The sequence below is a fragment of the Rutilus rutilus genome (assembly GCF_951802725.1).
Source record: "Rutilus rutilus genome assembly, chromosome: 19".
Classification (NCBI taxonomy): domain Eukaryota; kingdom Metazoa; phylum Chordata; class Actinopteri; order Cypriniformes; family Leuciscidae; genus Rutilus; species Rutilus rutilus.
The window spans coordinates 34,554,634-34,576,240 of NC_140232.1; the positions used below are offsets into that span (position 1 = coordinate 34,554,634).

General features: G+C 37.1%; 1 protein-coding gene across 1 annotated transcript in view; it reads right to left on the minus strand.

The window, feature by feature from the left end:
* The window catches only part of efna5b (ephrin-A5b), a 113,355-nt gene that overhangs the window by 9,160 nt on the left and 82,588 nt on the right, over positions 1-21,607 (minus strand). The window contains exon 2 of the mRNA XM_084388650.1: positions 12,475-12,767. Within this exon, the coding sequence (XP_084244776.1) occupies positions 12,475-12,767 (293 nt within the window). The remainder of the gene's footprint in view (positions 1-12,474; positions 12,768-21,607) is intronic.

Below are 21,607 nucleotides of genomic sequence, written 5' to 3' on the forward strand. Positions count from 1 at the left end.
CCCTAGCAGCTGCATAGCAACACCCTGTCAACCACACAGAATACCCTACCAACCACCTGTTAGCAAGCAAACAGGGTTGCTTACCCTGGCAACCACAAAAACACTGTAGGAACCACATAGCAACACACTGGCAACCATACAGAACACTCTATTAACCACATAGCAACATCCTGGGAACCAACCAAAACACCCTAGCAACCACACGAAAACCTCAGCAACCACAAAGAACATCCTTGCAACCACAACTACAGCAACCACAAAGAACAACCGCACAGAACATCCTTGCAACCACCAGAATAAAACAGCAACACCCTAGCAACCACACATAACACCCTAGCAACTGCACAGCATAACCCTGACAATCACAGAGAATCCCTAGTTATAGCAGTGAGTTTTGCAGCGATACTAATCAGAACGTAAAAATCTAGTCATTTAGACTCTCAAACACACACACACACACACACACACACACACACACACACACACTCACTCACTCACACACACACACACACACACACACACACACACACACACACACACACACACACACACACACAATCTAATTTCTGCCAATTGCACTGTTATCTAGTGAGAACACATTGTGAATTAATGTGCTTTTAATTTCAACAAGACATCAGAGAATCTCGTCATTGCAACAATAAAACACATGAATTGCACAATTTTAGGAGCCTCCAAGAACATCTCCAATATAATGAAATATTATCAATATATATATATGTTATTATTGTTTTTTTCATTCAGAATACACAGATGTGTTTGAATAGCCAATAAACGGAGAAAAATGGTCAAGAAAGAGTGATTATAATAGGACCTCAGACTGCTGGTACACTGAATTAAACATGTTATTTACTAAAGCACTCGAGTTTCTGGTCATCTGCAGATCTGCAGTCTGGATACACACACATCCCAATCTGAAGTCAACACAGATTAGGACAATTCTCACGGATGCCATCCAAGGACATGATGGTCCCCGGAAGTTCACAGCCCGTCCAGTGTGTGTGTGTGTGTGTGTGTGTGTGTGTGTCTGTGTGTCTGTGTGTGTGTGTGTGTGTGATGATCTGCTCACAGACGCTCTTTGGCAGTGTCTCTCAGTAAGTGTAACATGCTGTCTGGCAGGTCCGGGCCGTTTGCCACCGAATGTTACAGTCACACACACACACACACACACACAGGAAGAGGAAAACGGCGGGAAGTCGGGAAGTGTTGCGACCCAGAGGATCAGACGGAACAAAACAAAGAGAAGAAAAATGTTCCATTTATCAAAGGCATGATGATGGTGATGGTGCTCCTTCACACTGCAGGAGAACAGACAGTGAGACACTAAAGCTCATGCACAGAAATATAATAAACTCAAGTCATGAAACGTCATTAAACTGATCATCGTTAACATGACAACCAGGGTCAGGCAAAATACAGAATTTAAGAATGTGTGAGTCTAAATTGAAATGGCCGCAGCACACAAAATGTTGAAGTGGATGTTGAAATTTATTTGATCAAAATGCAGTAAAACCAGTGAAAAGTTATTATAATGTAAAATCATCTGTTTTCTATGTGAATATACAGTAAAGTGTAATTTATATCCTGTGATCAAAGCTGAATTTTCAGCATCATTACTCCAGTCTTCAGTGTCACATGATCCTTCAGAAACCACTCTAATATGATGATTTGATGCTCAAGACACATTTATGATTATTATCAGTGTTCATATTTTTGTGGAAACTGTGATACATTTTATTTTTCAGGATTCTTTTGATAAATAGAAATTTTCAGCTTTTATTTTAAAAAGAATCTTTTGTAACATTATAAAATCACTTTTGGTCAATCTATTCATCCTTGCTCTTTAAGAAAAATAGTGTTTATAACAATCTATTTTTCATTATAATATATTCACTTTTAAACAGTTTGAATTTTCATTAATTTAAACTGACACAACAGTTTCAGTTGAATTTGTTTCTGTCGTGTTTGGTTCCATTTTAATCGAACAATTTCCATTTCCATTTGCATTCAAATTTAAATTCCAATTCAGCATCCTGATTAATGTTTTAAAGTCAGGAATTTAACATTCACTCCTGAAGGGCACCGACCGCATCACTTACAGCATCTATCAAAACTGCAGCAGTCGATAGACGGTCACAGGGAAGCTAAACCCTGATTTAATAAGCGTACGTGAGATCATAAACCCCCCGCGCTTTTCCCAAGACTCCAAACCACATCCAGATTTTCCAATTCCACTCGCGTCAGACACAAAACGTGATTCATTCTCCTCTCATCCACTGAATCTCTCGTGTAATATTGGATTTGGAGACCCTGAGAGATTAAAATCCATCCTTAAATTCACAATATTAGAAAAAGATGCTGTCTCAAGCGTTTCGCAGTGGGGGGTCAGCTGACCCGTGCCCTGACCTTTGACCTGAGAGAGACACACTCACACAGCTCATACTGTATTCAGCTCAATAGATTTCAGATGTGAACATTATAAGAACTTTCTATATTTTCCATTTTGACCGTCTCTTTCAAGGGAAACAGCGCTTGTGATGTCTCGTTTTCCAGCACAAATATCTAAACATTCATAAATCAAGAGACATGAGATATTAAGACTGGAAAATATATCAAGTGAATTAGTGCTTTAAAGAAGAACAAATATCTGCCGATGGAGAAAAACAAACTTAATTGAAAGTGAAATCAAGATTATTTTTCTGACCCCATTAGCAGACATTTGTTCTTGTTTCAAGCATAAATGAGCTTAATTTTAATACATTTTTTCAGAAAACAAGCCTCGTTCACAGTTCACACCACGGAAGATGACTATAACAATAAAGATATAGGGCCCTATCTTGCATCCAGCGCAATTGACTTTGTACACCGACGCATGTATCATTCCTATTTTGCACCCGACGCACAGCGGACTTTTCCCTCCACAGACGCACGTCGGTAAATTAGGGAATTAACTTGCGTTCCCGGGGGCGGTTCAGCGAAAAGAGGAGGCGTGTTCCGGCGCAAACGTTCCCTGGTGCTATTTTGCAGTTTCAGAAAACAATTCCGCCACAGACCAGGAGAAACCTAGTCTAAAGTCAGTGGCGCGCTGCGCATGTTATTCATATGCTATTTTAAGGGCGCATGCTTGGCCATAATCAATGTAGCGTGTGCACAACAACGCGCATGGACTTCTCATCTACACAGATGCAGCAGTTCTCATTTTTAGAAAACCATACATTATTACAAGGAAAAATATTCCACACGAGGGAAATCATTGTTGTGTCCATGAAGATGTGAAAAAATAGGCATAAATCTAGCTTACACATTTACCCAAATTATTATACGCCTGTTTAACCGAAGCTAATCTGGGTGTGTTTCTCCATCCCCAATGTCACTTCTCTGTGTTTTACGGCCCTGACGAGAACGTCGGTCTCCTCGGCTGTGAACCGCTCCTGGCAAATCCGCCGTTATAATAGCAATCCGCCATGGAACAAGCGTTCCTGCTCTTAAAGGGAATGTGAGATGACGCTCTGATTGGTTTATTTCACGTTACGCCCAAACCACACCTATGAATAATGAAGCTACTTCAGACCAACACATTTAGATTTGCGTCGAGACCTGCCCACAAAGTTACTTGTGTTTCGCGTTTGATACTTGCGTAAATGAAAATAATTTCTAAATGTAAAAGAATAGCAGAGTCCACAGCACAACTATAACGATAACAACACAGAGAAACAATCCAGCTTATGAATGTTAAAAACACTGACAGCCAATCAGAATCCATCCTGCTTTAAAGAGCTCGAGCATTTAAAGCGACAGACGACAAAACTGTGGCGCGCTTACAATAAACTGAAAAAAATTGTGGATGCTAATATAGTTATTGTTATAGTTATCATTCTTGGTGTGAACGACCCTTTACATTTGTCATTTTGCTTCTCCAGAAAATGCATCTGGATTTAATAATGTTTAGATGTTTGTGCTGGAAAAGAAGACAGAAACACTGAGGCAGAAAGTAATATTTGCAGTGTCCAAGATGAGAAATCCTTCCATTACTGTTTGAACGCCAAGAGAGCTGACAGGACAAAAGCATGATGAATTACATCCTGGGTTTGATTCGACCTCATGTCTCGATTAACCTGCTCGAGTGGATAACAGCAGAAGAACACAAGAGCTCCAGACGACCTCTGACCCCGCTGAAAGAACACACATGACGGGGGCTTTTTTTATCTCGCAAGCAGCAATTTGTCTGTACATCCGCATTTCCAACAAACTCTAATGCTGGCAGACAAATTGGTCATGTGATCACACGACAAATCTCTGACTGGTGTAAATCACAGGCGCATTTGTAAAGCAACTCTGATTAACGCTGGCCCACTTCTGTCACAGCGAGCTCGTTTTTGCGTGTGGAAATACATTATAGGAGCGTTTGATGTTATCTTTGTTTGCCGACTGTATTACACACACGCTGACATTACTGGCACCTCAAACGCACACAGGCTGCTTTCATTCCCATCCACATTAAATCCACAAACCTCTGGAGGAACTGCTTTTAATCATACACTGAAAACAATTTGCATTAGCACTTCATTTTCACTCAGAAAGTGCTAGTATACAGTTCCAAAGAAACTGTGAGGGTTATGTTTAGTTTCATAGTGTTTTAGTTTGGTTTTTCCCTGTTCCTGTTTGCCTCAGTTCTCATTCATTATTTGTTGTCATGGTTACTGATTGTTTTGCGCACCCGTTTCTTGTTGAGTTCGTTGTATTTAAGCCCACAGTTTAGTTCTACTCATTGTTCGACATTGTTCGTATATATCGTTTATAATCATATACCCACTAAATGCCACATGCAATCAAAAAAGACTGATTAATTTCTTTGCAAGTCAGTCAAATGGTCTTTTTTTTTTTTGACACTACACTACAATTTATTTAATTTTTTTGTATTTCTGTCTAGTTTTCCACTACAAATATCGAAACATTCCTAAATCAGGATACATTTACTGGAGAAGCAAAATTACTTCAGATCTTAAGTCTTGTTTAAAGAAAAATAAAGTGAGTTTTTGCTTAAAACAAGAACAAATATCTGATAATGGAGTCAGAAAATATAATCTTGTTTTCCCTTTGAATTAAGTTGATTTTTCTGACTCCATTGGCAGATATGTGTTCTTGTTTTAAGCACAAACTCACTTCATTTTGATCATATCTTCAGTCATGTTTCTTCTCCAGTAAATGGATCCTGATTTAAGAATGTTTAGATATTTGTGCTGGAAAACAACAACAACAAAACTCAAAGTAATAAAATCATTTTGGCTGCGTATGCCCACTTCACAAGACTATAATTCAGTTGGAGAACCACTAAAAGTCCTCTTTGAACTGATGCGATTAGAGTCGTGACGTCTGATGTGATAATGTCAGTCACTATTTGAGAGAAATGGCCGTAATCACAGAGAGCCGATAACATTTCTTCCGAGCCGTTATCAGCAGCACCTTTACGACTGATTCAGAGAAATGTCACCATCTCCAGAGACGGAAAAGCACCATCTGAAAGCTTCGGGAATGACACGGAACCTGAACCATAACGATCTTCTGTTTTCTGAAGAGCGCGTGCGATTATTCACTCAACAACAGTCCGTGAACACAGACATTCAAGATTGGCTAAACTAGTGAGCTGTGATTGATCGACACTCTAATAGACATACAAATACACAGCAAACAGAAATACTGGAAAACAATCCAACTTAATTTCAGTAAACTAGTTTTTATACTTTTTGTTATTGCATGAAATGTGTTATTCATTTCTCTTGGTGTGTCCATCAACAAGTCCCTTCATAACTGATGAACTTTGCAACACTGACACAGTTATTGAACTGAACTGAATCAACATTGAACTGAATTGATCTGAATAATGACACTGATATTTTACTGTTTTATTACTGTGAAGCTGCTTTGAAAGCGCTATACAAATAAATGTGTTTTGACATCATTATCGACGTGACTAGCTATTAGTCCCAAACCAACCAAATTAATTTCAAAATTCGATGAGCCTTGAGCCTAAAAAATAATTGAATTAAAAAAATGTAATAATAAAAAAATTAATCAAACACTGGCAAACATATTAACAATATTATTTATAATTGTAATATTATATTATATTTTTGAATGGCTGTCAATTGAGAAAGAGGCTTTTATGCAGCCAGATAAAATAAAATAAAATAAAATAAAATAAAATAAAATAAAATAAAATAAAATAAAATAAAATAAAATAAAATAAAATAAAATAAAATAAAATAAAATAAAATAAAATAAAATAAAATAAAATAAAATAAACATAAAAAAATATATTTCTATGTTGCTTGCAACATAATTTTTGAATGGCCATCAGTGGAGAAAGATACTTTTTTACTTGGCCTTAAAGGCCAAGTAAAAAAGTGACCAATTAAACATTCAGTGAATGTAAGCACAATCAATCTGTTGAATTAAATAACTATTAAATGCACAATAATGTGGATGTCAGCTTGATATAAAACACTATTACAATGAAATTGGACAGTTTCCATTATAGTCAAAATGAAAGCTTGATGGATGAACTGGAAAGGAGGTTTTAATTGAACATTTGCTTAAATATTCCTGCCAGAGAAAGCTGACATCTTTAACTGCCGGCATTGTGAAATCACCTTTCTTAATACAGAAAATAATAGCGTCTGATAAAAAAAAGTCATTGTGAAATATGGCAACTAAAAGCGGGACGCTTCACACTTCAACTCCAGCTTTGACTTTCTGTTTGGAATTACGCTCAACATGACTGTCATGATGTATATTAATTAACATGACTCAACATGACTGTCATGATGTATATTAATTACGCTGTTCACCAGAGAGACAAAAGCTGGCAAGATGTGAAGACTTGGAGCGCGGGACAGACGGATCCGTGGAGTGAGACGCGCAATCAGTCAGAGAGGGCAAACGCATTTCACAGATGTTCGCTCTGGACCGAGAGGGAGGATGATGGACTCGTGAGAAGAACGATATGCTCTATGATTTTCACGTTCTCAGCAGCACCGGCTAGTCAAGCACATAATGACGGCTCTCGATGTGAGAAGGCCTCGGGACACGGCGACGATGTGAAGGTCCTGCAGGAACGTTATGAGGGAAAACTAATGAGCTTTGCCTTTATTTTCATCTCACCTTGTAGACAGGTGTCCTTCAGCGAAACACTCAAACTGCATTTTCTTTAAAAAAAAATAAAAAATATTGATTCATATTGATTTCTGTCCTCCCTGGATTTTTTATGCTGTCGTTGAAAGAGAAAATATTGCATTTTCTTATAATGTACAAACGGCCTTGTCACGGACATACAGTGAGGGAAATAAAGTTATATTAGGGCTGTTGAAACTGCTTGAAATTGAACAACATGCAGGCCTAAACACATCAAACTCGATGCGAATCACACCTGGGTCCACAGGTATTTCTGGTCTCGGAGTATTTCATCTTATTACTGTTTAGCATGACCTCAGATTGTGTGCTTGAACAAAGCAAACATCTCTCTGATCCACGAACCCTCATAACAAACTTTAAAACTGTCATTTTAAAAGCCTGCATGAAGCCACGTTTAAAAAAAAGAAAGAAAAAGGGTGCATTTCACCTCTGGGTGTTTGTATGCACATTTATGCATTTGGCAGATGCTTTTATCCCAAGAGATTTGCAATGTGTTGATGGCGTACATTTTTCTCAATTCAAGCATGGTCATTTATCTGGGAATCGAACCATTGATCTTAGTGTTGCTTTTGCTGTTTGACTTTCAGAAAAAAAGAAGTGAAGAATTTTCAAATGTTTTCCCAAAAACTTCTTCTTTTTTTTTTTAAATACACGGCAAAAATGGTTTTAAATGGCATATCTTATGTAATTTAGCTATTTAAGTAAATACATTGTTTACTTGTTTTCTGAAAAATCTAAGTTAAGTGAAAATATTTGCCAGTGGAGTCAGAAAAATAATCTTTAATAAATAAATAAAGTAAAAATGAGATTATTTTTCTGATTCGATTAGCAGATATTTGTTCTTCTTTTAAGCACAAACTCACTTCATTTTGATCATTTTTCAGCAGATGAATGTGATGAAGATTGATGTTGTTATTGTGAACATACGCCAATAAAAGTAGACTTTATGATGTTTCGAATGATGTATATCACTTGTCTATATGACAAAAAAGTAAATGTACTTTGATTTATGAATGTTTATGGAGTTAAAAAGCATATGTAAAAAGCATATGTTCTCCATTAAATACAGTTTTAAAAAGCATATGTTCTTATGTATTTTGTTGTTGTAATGTGAGAAAACTATTAATGTTAAAGTTTTTTTTTTTTTTTTTACAGATTTCTTTGGTAAAATATGTTGGTAAAAATTCTAAAATCCGATTATTGCACCATTACAATCATACCCAGAATGTGATCAATTCAGTTCAATGTTGATTCAGTTCAGTTCAATAACTGTGTCAATGTTGCAAAGTTCATTAATTATGAAAATGTTGTAGGCCAAATCGACCCGCAAACATCATATTTCGCAAAATAAATTCTATACACACATTCCACAACACGTCAGAGTGTAGAAACTTTGCATGAATCTTCATTATCCGAAGTAAGAAAAAGTCACAAAATATCAAGAGGACAAAATAATAGATTAATCATCAATATTTGACAGCTCAAAAATCGATTCGGGTCAAAACGACCCGCAACATGATAGTTTCAGACAAATCGAACATTTTCACGAACTTTCCTTTTCTAGTTGAAACTACTAAACGCCAAGCTGGTTAACCATGAAATATGTGGGGCAAATTGAACCACAAATATCATAATCATAAATTTTACACCCACATTCCACAACACATGAGTGTCGAAACTTTGCATGCATTTGCATGATCCGAAATGCGAAAAGGTCACAAATTATCAAGAAACAATTACAGGTTAACTCGTATATCTGACAACTCAAAAATCAATTTGGGTGAAACTGACCAGCAACAAATATAATACATTCAGACAAAGCCAACATTTAGACCAACATTCAGCGTGGTACTGTATATGTGCTGTCAGATTTGTTAATATATGTTTTATCTTTTTTCTTTTTATGTAAAGCACTTCGGTCAGCCTGGGTTGTTTTTAGCAGTGCTATATAAATAAAACCAGACAAAGATAACCTTCCTTTTCTAGTTAAAACTACAGAAATCCAAGCTGTTATTCTCTGTACTTAAAGATGCAAACATAACCTCATGACAGCAGGATTTATTATAAAGCAGCCAATCGTGTACAAATATCTGCCAGTTGAGTCAGAAAAATAATCTTAATTCAAAGTGAAAAATAGATATTTTTTCTGATTCCACTGGCAGATATTATTTGTTCTTCTCACTTCATTTAGATCATTTTCCAGCAGATGAATCTGATTAAGTTTATGCTTTGTTTATCGAGTTTGGTTCTTATTGTGGGCGTACTCAAATCAAACTTGACAGTTTTCTTACGGTTACAGTTACAGTATAACACTTAACACCTATATGTATGACAGAAAAGTATTTTAAGTTGATTTTGCTGCTATGTGGAAAAAAACGAGAGACTTAAAATCTGAGGTCATTGTGTTTCTCCAGTAGATGTACCTTGATTTATGAATATTTATATATTTTTGCTGGAAAACAAGACATATGTAAACATAATTTTGTTTTGGAGTGCAGCCATCAAATAAAATGATTTTAAAAATCATATGTTCTCATGTTTTTTGTTGTTGTACACTGTAAAAAATGATTGTGATTTTAACAGTAAAAGACTGTAAAAATGCTACAGTGAAAAACTGTTAATTTGTTAACAGAAAGTTTTCTTACTATATACGGTAAATAACCGTGATAGATCTAATGGTACATTTAATGTAATTTTACTGTAACATACCGTTTAATTTACAGTTTATGGAAGTAAAAACGAACAAGTCATCGTCAGAGGTGTCAAAAGTATTCACATTCATTACTCAGGTAGAAGTATAGATACTAGGGTTTAAAAAGACTTCTGTAGAAGTTGAAGTATCAACTCAAGCTTTTTACTCAAGTTAAAGTATAAAATTACTGTACTTGTCTCAAAACTACTTAAAGTATAAAAGTAAAAGTAATGTAAGGAAAATCTCTCTCTCTCTCTCTCTCTCTCTCTCTCTCTCTCTCTCTCTCTCTCTCTCTCTCTCTCTCTCTCTCTCTCTCTCTCTGAATCATTTGAAGCGATTTGCCCCGATTTCACCCTCGCTTACCGCATCTAGGTTTCCTTCGGAGTAGTTTTAGCGCTTCGCACAACTAAATGTGACTACAGCCTCTCACAAGTTAAAAAGACACCACAACGCCAATCAGTTTAGCGATGTGTGTTCAGGAGGCGGGACTCAGATCTAAACCGTTTGTGTAATTGGCCAATTTTTTTAACGACGACAAGCCGGAATGAAAACAAGCCGAAATTAAATAGGAGTAACGAGGCTATTTTTAAAATGTAAGGAGTAGAAGTAAAAAAAAAAAAATACTCCAGTAAAGTATAGATACCCCAAATTTCTACTTAAGTAAGGTAACCAAGTATTTGTACTTCGTTACTTGACACCTCAGGTCATCGTATAATTTACAGTGAAAAAGCGTAAATTGACATTCCAACAATTCCCTGCGTGACACTTCACATTTGTTGAAATAACTATGTTTTGTCATAGTTTTCTTAATTTTTTCTAATCAGTTATGTACATTAGGGTCAGTGGCGTGCATGGGGGGGCTCAAGCCCCTGCCCCTTTTGTCTCAAAATGTATTGTGCCCCTCTCTGATAAATGTAAATAATAATAATTCTTAAAATAAATATTATAATAAATAACAATACACTTATACACCATTGCCACTAACAATAATAATACAAAAAAATATTAAATAAATTTTTTTTGGCGGAGGTGAAGTGGTAGGCGGAGGTTCCTTTGCAGCGCTACAGCGGTTCGCCGCGAGTCTTCAAACTGCACGGGCAGCAGGTAACATTAAGCTAATATGGAAAAGTTACATTTATCCTACCATGCTACTGTAAAAGTTGCGGCAGCATGTGAGTTATGCTTAACAATCATAAAAGTATAACTCAATTTCAGCCCCATTCTGAGTCTGACAATGTCATTCGTTTTTGTCCAAGGCCATAGCAAGTGTTATTAGCCTGGGGAAATACATCTAGTGAAAGGACATTTTAAGTCCATGTCCAGCTCTAAATTGTAAGGAATTTATATCTTTGATTTCAAAGTACACTTTACAATAAGGTTCATTTGTTTATTATTTATATTAACTAACATTAACTAATCATGAGCAAAACATTTGCTAGGCTACTGTAGGCCTATTTGTTAATCTTAGTGAATAATAATACAACTTTTAACTGTTTGTTCATGTTATGTCACAGTCAGTGCATTAACTAATGTTAACAAATACAACTTTTGATTTGAATAATGTTTTGGTAAATGCTGAAATTAATATGAACTAAGATTAATAAATGGTGTAGAAGTGCAGTTCATTATTAGTTCATGTTAACAAATGTAACTAATGAAACCTTATTGTAAAGCGTTACTGATTTCATGATAGCTGAACACTTTAATGAATACACACATACAATTTATAACATCAACATAACTAAACATGAATTCCTCATAATTACCTACTTGATTCTGTTTTGTTTGGTAAAGTAAATCATATTTATTAATATTATCATCATTTCCCTATTTGTGTTTGATGTGTTCTGCATTCTAATTGTATCAACATCTTTTCATTGGTAATTGGTGATGTTCCAAATAATTGTGAGAAAGTCATTAAAATATATAAAAACACAACAGACAGACGGGTACTGCTTTAAATACAGGTGATTTATGTAAAAAATTAACCGTTTTTAAAAAAGTGCCCTTTTTGGTCCTTCCGCCGCTGCCCCGGAGGAGGTCTGTGCGTGCCACTGATCAGGGGTTTATGTTACATTTAATGTTGTTAAATTAATGTTTATTGTATTTTTAAAATTTCATGTGTGTTACCATGATGGTGTTTAGTGTGTGTGTGAATGAGACTGTGCAGATTCTATATTTTAGTATTAACTTTCTTGTGGAAGAACTAATTGTGATGAGCTTTACTTATTACTGCTGTGATTGGTGGTTGTCAGTGTATTACAATGGTACAAAACAGATATTAATACTTGAATAGATCAGTAAATTAACATTATATCAGATAATGAAATACGGTTTATTACTGTAAATTTTAAGTTAAGTCTGTACAACCTAAAATGTTGCTACTGTATTTTTTACGGGAAATTTCTGGTAACCGCAGCTTTACTGCCTCAGATTTTAACCTCAGATTTTTTTTTACAGTGTAATGTGTTATAGGGTAACACAATAAATAATGTTAAAGGTGGTTTTTGCCAGATTTGAGATTATAAAGCAGCCTATCGTGTTCATTTCGTGTGCTGTGACGTCACACTCACATATGTAGTAATACTCGCGGCCCGGCCTGAACTCGAAGCCCAGCGAGAACGGCGTGAAGAGCTGGAACTTCTCGGAGAACTTGAGCGGGCCGTTGGGCGAGTGAGGCCGGTTGCACTCCCAGCGCTTGAAGCCCTTGGCGGTGTGGTCACACGTGCTGTAGCCGTCGTAGTTCACCATGTAGAGCACGTAGCGCTCGGCTCGCTCCTCGGGGATCGAGTCCTCGTAGTGCGGACAGTACACGTCCAGGTAGTCGTTTATACACACGTCGATGTGATAGTCATTACGCTGAAACCTGCAGGACACACACAGACAAATGAGTTAGAACCAGTGGCAGAAAAAGTTGTTTTAAAAAGTGGGTGGGACAGGTGTGTGTGTGTGTGTGTGTGTGTGTGGTGGTGGTCTGATATATGTACAAAAAAAAAAAGAACATTACGATGTCCATTCAATTTAAATAATGGGTTTAATCTGTCGTTAAATGAGAGCTACTAATATTAATATTGTTAGTGCCGAGAATTTTGACGTGAATAAGAATAAATCCATAGATCCGTGAAGTTTCGCTTGTTTACTTTCATGGTCAAGTGGTGGAACTTCTGCGAAGCGTGTCTGAGGCTCCGGGTTCTAATCCGCACTCGTATCGGGTTTTTTTTTTCTCATCAAACGCAAAAAAGTTGCTGCCTTACATTTTTAAGTGCAATAAACTTTGATGTTTAAGTCATTTCAACTTAAATTACATTGAAATCACTTAAAAAAATGAGTTGAATCTTGTGCAAACTTAGCAATGTAAAAACATATTGTCATAACTTATTGATCATATCATTTTTTTTTTACAGTGTAGTTAACTAGAGATGTTTTATTTATTTGTATTGGAACATCTGTGCCGCAAGATGTTTTAAAAAGTGGTGGAGACATGTCCCACACGTCCCACATGTCCCACACGTCCCGCCCGTCCCACCCGTCCCACCCGCAAATTACACACTCTGAGAAATATTTGCTTTTTCTTTCTCAGTTGAGTTGAGTTGAACTTTATTGTCCATTCTGTTTGTCACAGAGTGGAAATTTCTCAATAATTTCTTAATAATGCTTAAAAACACATCACACATTAACAACACAAACACAGAATTAACTCAATTTGGTTAGAAGTTAGGACTGATGCATGCAGTGGTTAAATTGGGCCGGGGCTCTCCGGGGCTCATAAGCCTGCTCGTTTGAGTCCTGATGTCAGTTGCCTACTGGAAATTATGTCACATAAAATTTGATGAAAGTGATGCTTTTCAAAACATATTTCTGACAATAAATGAAATTTGAAATGGCATGTCTATTGTGTCTCGGCGGAGCTGAGATGAGAACAATCGGAACACGGCCGTACTCTTGTTCAGCTGCTTAATCTCGTTGTCAGTCGACCATGATCGCGCACCACTCGCGCACGCGCATCTAAGCTACTACTCAGAACTCCGACACGGGTAAATGTACGCCGCTATATATAATGAATGTTCCTGGGAGATCCGTAGTTGTGGATGTGGAATGTGGAAGCGTGCAAAAGTTCCAGAACCTTCTACTGCCAAAAAAACCTCACGAGCCGCTTGCCGCCGCTGCAGCAGAAGATCAATTTTGCCAAGTTCAGCACAACGTTGGTTGTACAAAAAGTGCCCTGGCCTTGAATGACAAGGTAAGGAAAATAAGACTAAATCTAACTTAAATAACCAAGACTAGGTTGACCATGTGATTTTTCTCAGGAGATGTTTTGAGCATTTTACTTCAGATACAGGATTATCAGCAAACTGCCAAGAGAACTGCTAGCTGGCGACTCAAAATAAACTAGCAATCTATTCAGTCAGCATAGTTGTGTTTGATCTGTGTGAATTACAGAAATATAAGACTTGCTAGACCTACTTTTAGCTACCTTTCCACAAGGATAGATTGATTTTATTTTTGTGACTTGTGCATACCTTGATGTGAAATGCCGAAGAGTAGGCTGTGTGTGTGTGTGTGTGTGTTGCAAATGTTACTTTGGCATTTTTTATATTTTATTTAAGATAGCATTTATTTTGTTTCAGCTGTGTAAAATATGTAAAAAAATATTTTTTTTATTTATTAGTTTTAGGTTACTTTAGTTTCATTAAACTAAATGAAAATAAACTGAAATAAAATTATTGTAATTTTTCTAATATTTTTTTTTATTTCTTTATTTCTATGTTTTTAGTTTTATTTTAGTAGGCTTTAAGTAGTACTTTAAATTTTGTCTTTTTAAAAAAAAAATGTTGTAAAGTTTTTTATATATTATTTCAGTTAACATTTATTTTGTCTCAACTAATGAAAATGCTTTTAGTTTTAGTTAACAAAAATAACCTTGGGTCGAGATTAGATGAATGAACATAGTTACACATTACTACATGTAGTAATAACAGTAAATTATGTATAATTACCCTAACCCTTACCATAACTCTATAGTAAGTACATGTAGTTAATTAATATTACTTAGTACTTATTAAATGAATAAATATGTAACTACGTCACCTTAAAACAAAGTGTAAACGATGCATTTTTCAGAGATGTGCTTCTAAACTCTTCTGTGTCGTCTATGCCAAATGTTACGAAACAACTCCAGTGTGCAACACAAGAAATGATCTCATTAATCACAAAAGAGACTAACACGTCCAAAAGCATGCCTGATGTGTTTACGGACGACAAGCAAATCTGGCGTCATCCCACTGTTGAAATGCACAACATGAGCCCTTATTTGGCTCTCAAACATCGCCAAGCATGTGAAAATCAACAACGGTGAGCGTTAAAGATAATGACCTCTGACTGACTCTAAACCAATGTTTGTCAAAGTGACACTATTTCTATCTTCGGGTCGCCGACCCCTTGCGTTCGCGCATCACCTGTAAATACACTCGACTTTATATTCTAAACTTTGAACGAATGATTAAAAGCTTTGTTCGTACAGCCACTTTTCAGAGGATCAGTTTGTTCTGATCCATGCTTGAATTTGTCCTCCTGAAACTATTCTATCTTTCCCCTTAAATCAGAACTAAAAGCATGCAGTGAATGCCGATGCTGTGGACATTCATGTGTTCTCTAAAGTCTCTCGTGTGCTTCTTGCAGCGGTCAAGGCCAAATCTGTTCAACAACCAAACTGATGTTCCCAGCGCACGCAGAAAACACCGGGATGCATCTCCTCGTTTCAGTCTGCGTCCGTGCATTCCGTCAACTCAATTAACAAAGTTAATAATCCTGTTCTGGATTAAAGCACGCTTCATTAGCGTCCCCTCTCTCGCCCTGCAGGAGCTGCTAATGTTCTGAGACGTTCTGGAGGTGTACATTAACACACACTGCAGTTTCTCAACACGACACACCGAACAACGAGTGTCTCGCAGCGTCAAACATCGCATCGCTCAGCAATGGAGTTATCTTTCATTTCAGCTATAATAAATACATTTAATATGGCAAGAAATTAATATTAAAGGCTGAAAAGTGATTAATGAATAACTGCTTCAATGCATTTAATAGATCATAAAACTTAAGTGTATGCAAGCCATGCTTTTTTTTATGCACAATGTAAAAACCATGGTGTGTGTGTGTGTGTGTGTGTCTGCTTTAAATCCTCTTGAATTTCTAACACAATTATAAGTGCATTGCTGTAAATGTGATTCATGCTTGTTTTTGATTTTTTTTTTTTCAGCTATAGTAGATTATGCTGTTACTGTAATGCATTACTGTAAATGCAATTTTTAATATTGCGGTACTGAATGAATAATCATTTAGTACCATAATATTATCTTTTTTGCATTCAGGGGAAAAAGCAACAGAGATTTATTATGAGGATAGATTATCTACTCTTATCTTTATTTTGCTCGAATATTTAAATTTTATATGTCAAGATATTAATATTCAAGGCTGAAAAGTGATTAACGTATAATTACGTTTATGCATTTCAACGATCATTAAACTTATGTGTATGGTAGCATAAAAATGCATATTATTACAGCGTTTACCATGTTACATAAATACCATGGTAAATGTTCACTGCCATAGTTTAAATAAATAAAAAAATCATTCAGTGCATATTATCGTTTTGCATGCAACAGAGATGTATTATATATCTGCTCTTATCCATAAAATATCATTTCACAGACATACTTGATGGTAGCTTTGTGATTTCAATACACACACATATGAATAGCACAAGCTCTTTCTCTCATCTCGAGCTCCGTGCGATTGGTTACAAAACAAATATTCGCTAGATGCTCTATTATAGATATTATGCCAAGAATTGCAGAAATAAAAAAAATATTGTTGAAAACGAATATTACTTTTTTTTCCCGGAGGAGAGAAAATAGAGTTGCAATATTTCTTTTGAACCCCCAGGATTCGGAACATTATTCATATTAGCAATTTCCCTGTAAGGGTTAGAGAGGTTTTAATCTGTTTATATTTGTTATTGATATCGCATCGTCCGCACATTAATTTTCCGATTTCCAGGAACCCCTCGGCAATAGTGGGACTTTACAAAATCTATTTTAAATTCAATTCTATTGCCGTCGTTCAAAAGAAACGCAGTCAGGCACAGACAGTGTGTATCTCCAGTCGTGTGTGTGTGTGTGTGTAGCTCAGTCTAATTCTGCAACAAGCATGAATCACATTTACAGTAAATGCACTAATATTGAAGTCTATGGGGCGAGAAATTCAGGAGGATTTAAAGCAGAAATTTGTATTTTTATTAAAGCACTCATTATTTAAATACAAAAAAAGAGCTGTAAAGTTTAAACTGGAAACGTTTCTAGGTGATTTTATCAGGTTAAATCATGTCTATACTTTCAAAACAGTGTGTATCCCGGTGAAATGTCAAACCCCATTGACTTCCACAGTATAAGTGCATTACTGGAAATGCAATTTTTGTTTGTTTTTACAAAGTGGAAATGCTTTTCTGCTGTAATGGACCGGATGTCACAGATGCTGTAACTTGTATTGATCCCAGAACATTCCTTTAATACGTTTGTCCGGGTTATTTTCCCATTGTGTGGCAGGGAAGTTTCGCAGACGACGCTCGACCTCCACGACCTCTGCTGGAAAACAGCAGCTCAAAAACACAGGGAAAGTCCTTGATGCTCCGCTAATATGAAAGGGAGTAATTAAAAACTGGGAATGGAGGGCAGGCTAATTGTCAAATTAAGATAATTACACGTGTTTGTTCGGCTCCAGCTGTTTAAGAGAGAGTTTGAGGTGGAAAGGCCGCTCTGTAATCAGAGACGAGGATCAACCAACTTTAGAACATTTATTACAAGCTGATTATAAACCCAGCAGCGGCTCTGGCCGTCTCAGCTCTCTCTCTCTCTGACTCTGCGTTCTGCTTGGGAGAGACGTGGCCTTCCATACGGCCTCTTGATTGGTCTATTTCCCTGACAATTACACAGCTCAGTGAAATCGGCTCACACACACACACACACACACACACACACACACACACACTCAATGAAGACCCGTCTGACGGCTGATCATTACCCGATAGATGGAGAGAATAGAGATTCTTTCTGATAAGACCTGCTGGTGTGATTGCCCACGCTTAACAGCTTTCTGAGAGAACACACACACATACGCGCACAAACGCACACACTCACATACGCACGGACGCACACACACACACATACGTGCACAAACGCACACACACGCTCACTCACACACACATGCACGCACACACATATGTGCGTGCACACACACACACACACACACACACACACACACACACACACACACAAGCTCACACACACACATACGCATGCACGCGCACACGTACACACGCTCACGCTCACAAACACACACACACACACACACACACACACACACTCTCTCTCTCTCTCTCTCACACACACACACACACACTAACCCGACCCCTAAACCTACCCATCACACAAACACACACACACAGACACACACACACACACACACACACTAACCTGACCCCTAAACCTACCCATCACACAAACACACACCCACAGACACACACACACACTAACCTGACCCCTAAACCTACCCATCACACAAACACACACCCACAGACACACACACACTAACCTGACCCCTAAACCTACCCATCACACACATACACTAACCCCTCCCCTAAACCTACCCATCACACACACACACACACACACACACACACACACACACTAACCCTACCCCAAACCTACCCATCACACACACACGCTAACCCCTCCCCCAAACCTACCCATCACAGACACACACACACACACACTAACCCTACCCATCACACACACACACACACACATACATATAAAATCATCAAAGTGTCTCATCATAATATCTCTCCATGAATAATACAAGCCATCAGGATTGAGATCAGGAATTTAGTTCCTCAGTTTTTCATTGGATCATCATCAGACTAAATGCGTTCTCAACCCGTTCCCTTTATTCCCAGAGGACCGCTAGGAATGTGGAAGTCCACCGCGACCCTTTTCCCCGTGTAAACCTGCGTTAGCCGTGACAGAAAGCGTCAGCAGCCTGTCTGTATATCATCATGCGTGTGTGTGTGTGTGTGTGTATTACACAGATCTTCACCTGCTCCTGTTCCACAAGCCCTGCTGAATATGAGCAACAGCTGCCTTCCATAAATCCTAAAGCACAGGTAATATCTGTAACCGTAGAGGCCTGATCGCGAGTGCTTTTCCAGTGGAGCAGGACGGCATTCAGGACGTTAGCATGTGGCGTATAGAGTTCTCATCTGAGCCGAGATGGAAACAACACACGCATTTCCATCAGTGCTTTAAATGCGAAGGGAAGTTCTGTTGATGGACCACCTCACCTGCTTCTGGCTATAAGACCAGTCAACATGTGTTGTACACATGTTTTACTTCCTCTGTCTGGGTTTGCAAACCTCTTCAATCCCCGTGAGGCGAATCTGGTTTAGAAAAGACACACGCATGAATCGAGACGGTTGTGAAGTAGCCGAGACGCCACGAGAAACAGAGGAGAAGAAACTCAGACCCGACTCCCTGTTGCCTTGTATTCCTACTGTACGGTGTGCAAGATTAGGATTAATGTGTCCCAAAGTATATACATACGCACAATATTATACTATATATAATTTTATAGATGTATGAGTGACATACTGTAATATTTCTGCGTGCAACATTTAATTTTCAGCTATTTTAATAAAATTACATATATGCACAATACTGTATATTCTGTATATCCTGTATATACTATATAATATATAATACATAATTATGTGTGTATATATGATTGCCATACTATTTGTGTCAGATGTATTTTTCCAGTTATTTTGCATTTAAAATTGATTGTGTGTGTGTAAAAATGTCATATTGGATCAGTGTGTCTCGAATTATATGCACTATATATATAATATATTATAAATAATTATATATATGCACGAATGTACACCAGATTGTCCCCCAGTAATTTTGCATTTATAATTGAATTTGTGTGTGCAAACATCTTAAAAGATGTTCGAAACTGTGGAAGATGAACTTTTACAAAATAACAGTATGTCCCAAAACTGGCGTAGTGTCTTATTAATTATGCTGAAGTGTGCAGTTTCCCATCACAAGCACACACTTTAGTGCGCAGTAAAAGAATGCAGATTGGGATGCGGTCTTAATGTTTGTGGCGTCCCATATGCGTCCGCATCTGGAAGCTCGTTTTCCGCTGGGAGTTTGGGTCGTGACGAGAACACGAGGGCCAATCTGACGAGAACAACCTCATCATCCATCACTGAAGGGACAGTTCACCCAAAAATTCACCGAAAAAGATTCTTCTTACAGACGAATACATTCAGAGTTATATTAAAAAAATGTCCTGGCTGTTCCAAGTTTTATAATGGCAGTGAATGGCTGTTTCTATAAAGTGCATCTATCCATGATATGTTAATCTATCCATCATACAATTTCATCTATCCATGATATGTTACTCTATCCATCATTAAAGTGCATCTATCCATGATATGTTAATCTATCCATCATAAAAGTGCATCTATCCATCATAAAAGTGCATCTATCCATGATAAAAGTGCATCTATCCATCATAAAAGTGCATCTATCCATGATATGTTAATCTATCCATCATTAAAGTGCATCTATCCATGATATGTTAATCTATCCATCATAAAAGTGCATCTATCCATCATTAAAGTGCATCTATCCATGATAAAAGTGCATCTATCCATGATATGTTAATCTATCCATCATAAAAGTGCATCTATCCATCATTAAAGTGCATATATCCATGATAAAAGTGCATCTATCCATGATAAACGTGCATCTATCCATCATAAAAGTGCATCTATCCATGATAAAAGTGCATCTATCCATCATAAAAGTGCATCTGTCCATCATAAAAGTGCATCTATCATCATAAAAGTGCATCTATCCATCATAAAAGTGCATCTATCCATGATATGTTAATCTATCCATCATAAAATGTAATCTATCCATCATTAAAGTGCATCTATCCATGATAAAAGTGCATCTATCCATCATAAAAGTGCATCTATCCATGATATGTTAATCTATCCATCATAAAAGTGCATCTATCCATCATAAAAGTGCATCTATCCATGATATGTTAATCTATCCATCATAAAATGTAATCTATCCATCATTAAGCTGCATCTATCCATGATAAAAGTGCATCTATCCATCATAAAAGTGCATCTATCCATGATATGTTAATCTATCTGATGGATAGATGCACTTTTATGATGGATAGATGGATAGATTAACATATATGGACTTCAAAACAGAAACAGCCATTCACTGCCATTATAAAGCTTGGAAGAGCCAGGGCATTTATTAATATATGTAACTCTGATTGTGTTCGTCTGAAAGAAGAATGTCATATACACCAAGGATGAATGAGGGCGAGTAAATCTCAAGTAAATCATGGGCTAATTTTCATTTTTGTGTGAACTATCCCTTTAAGATGGTTAGTTAACGAGGTTAATGCCTTGCTCTCGCGCACACACACACACACACTGATGCATCAGAGTTCATAAGCAGCGCACATGTTGCTCAGAACGGCTGCAAGCAAACATCTGTAATTATGAATCGTCAGTAACGAGTTTATCCGGCGGACGAGGAGGGTCTGGCTTAACGTTCT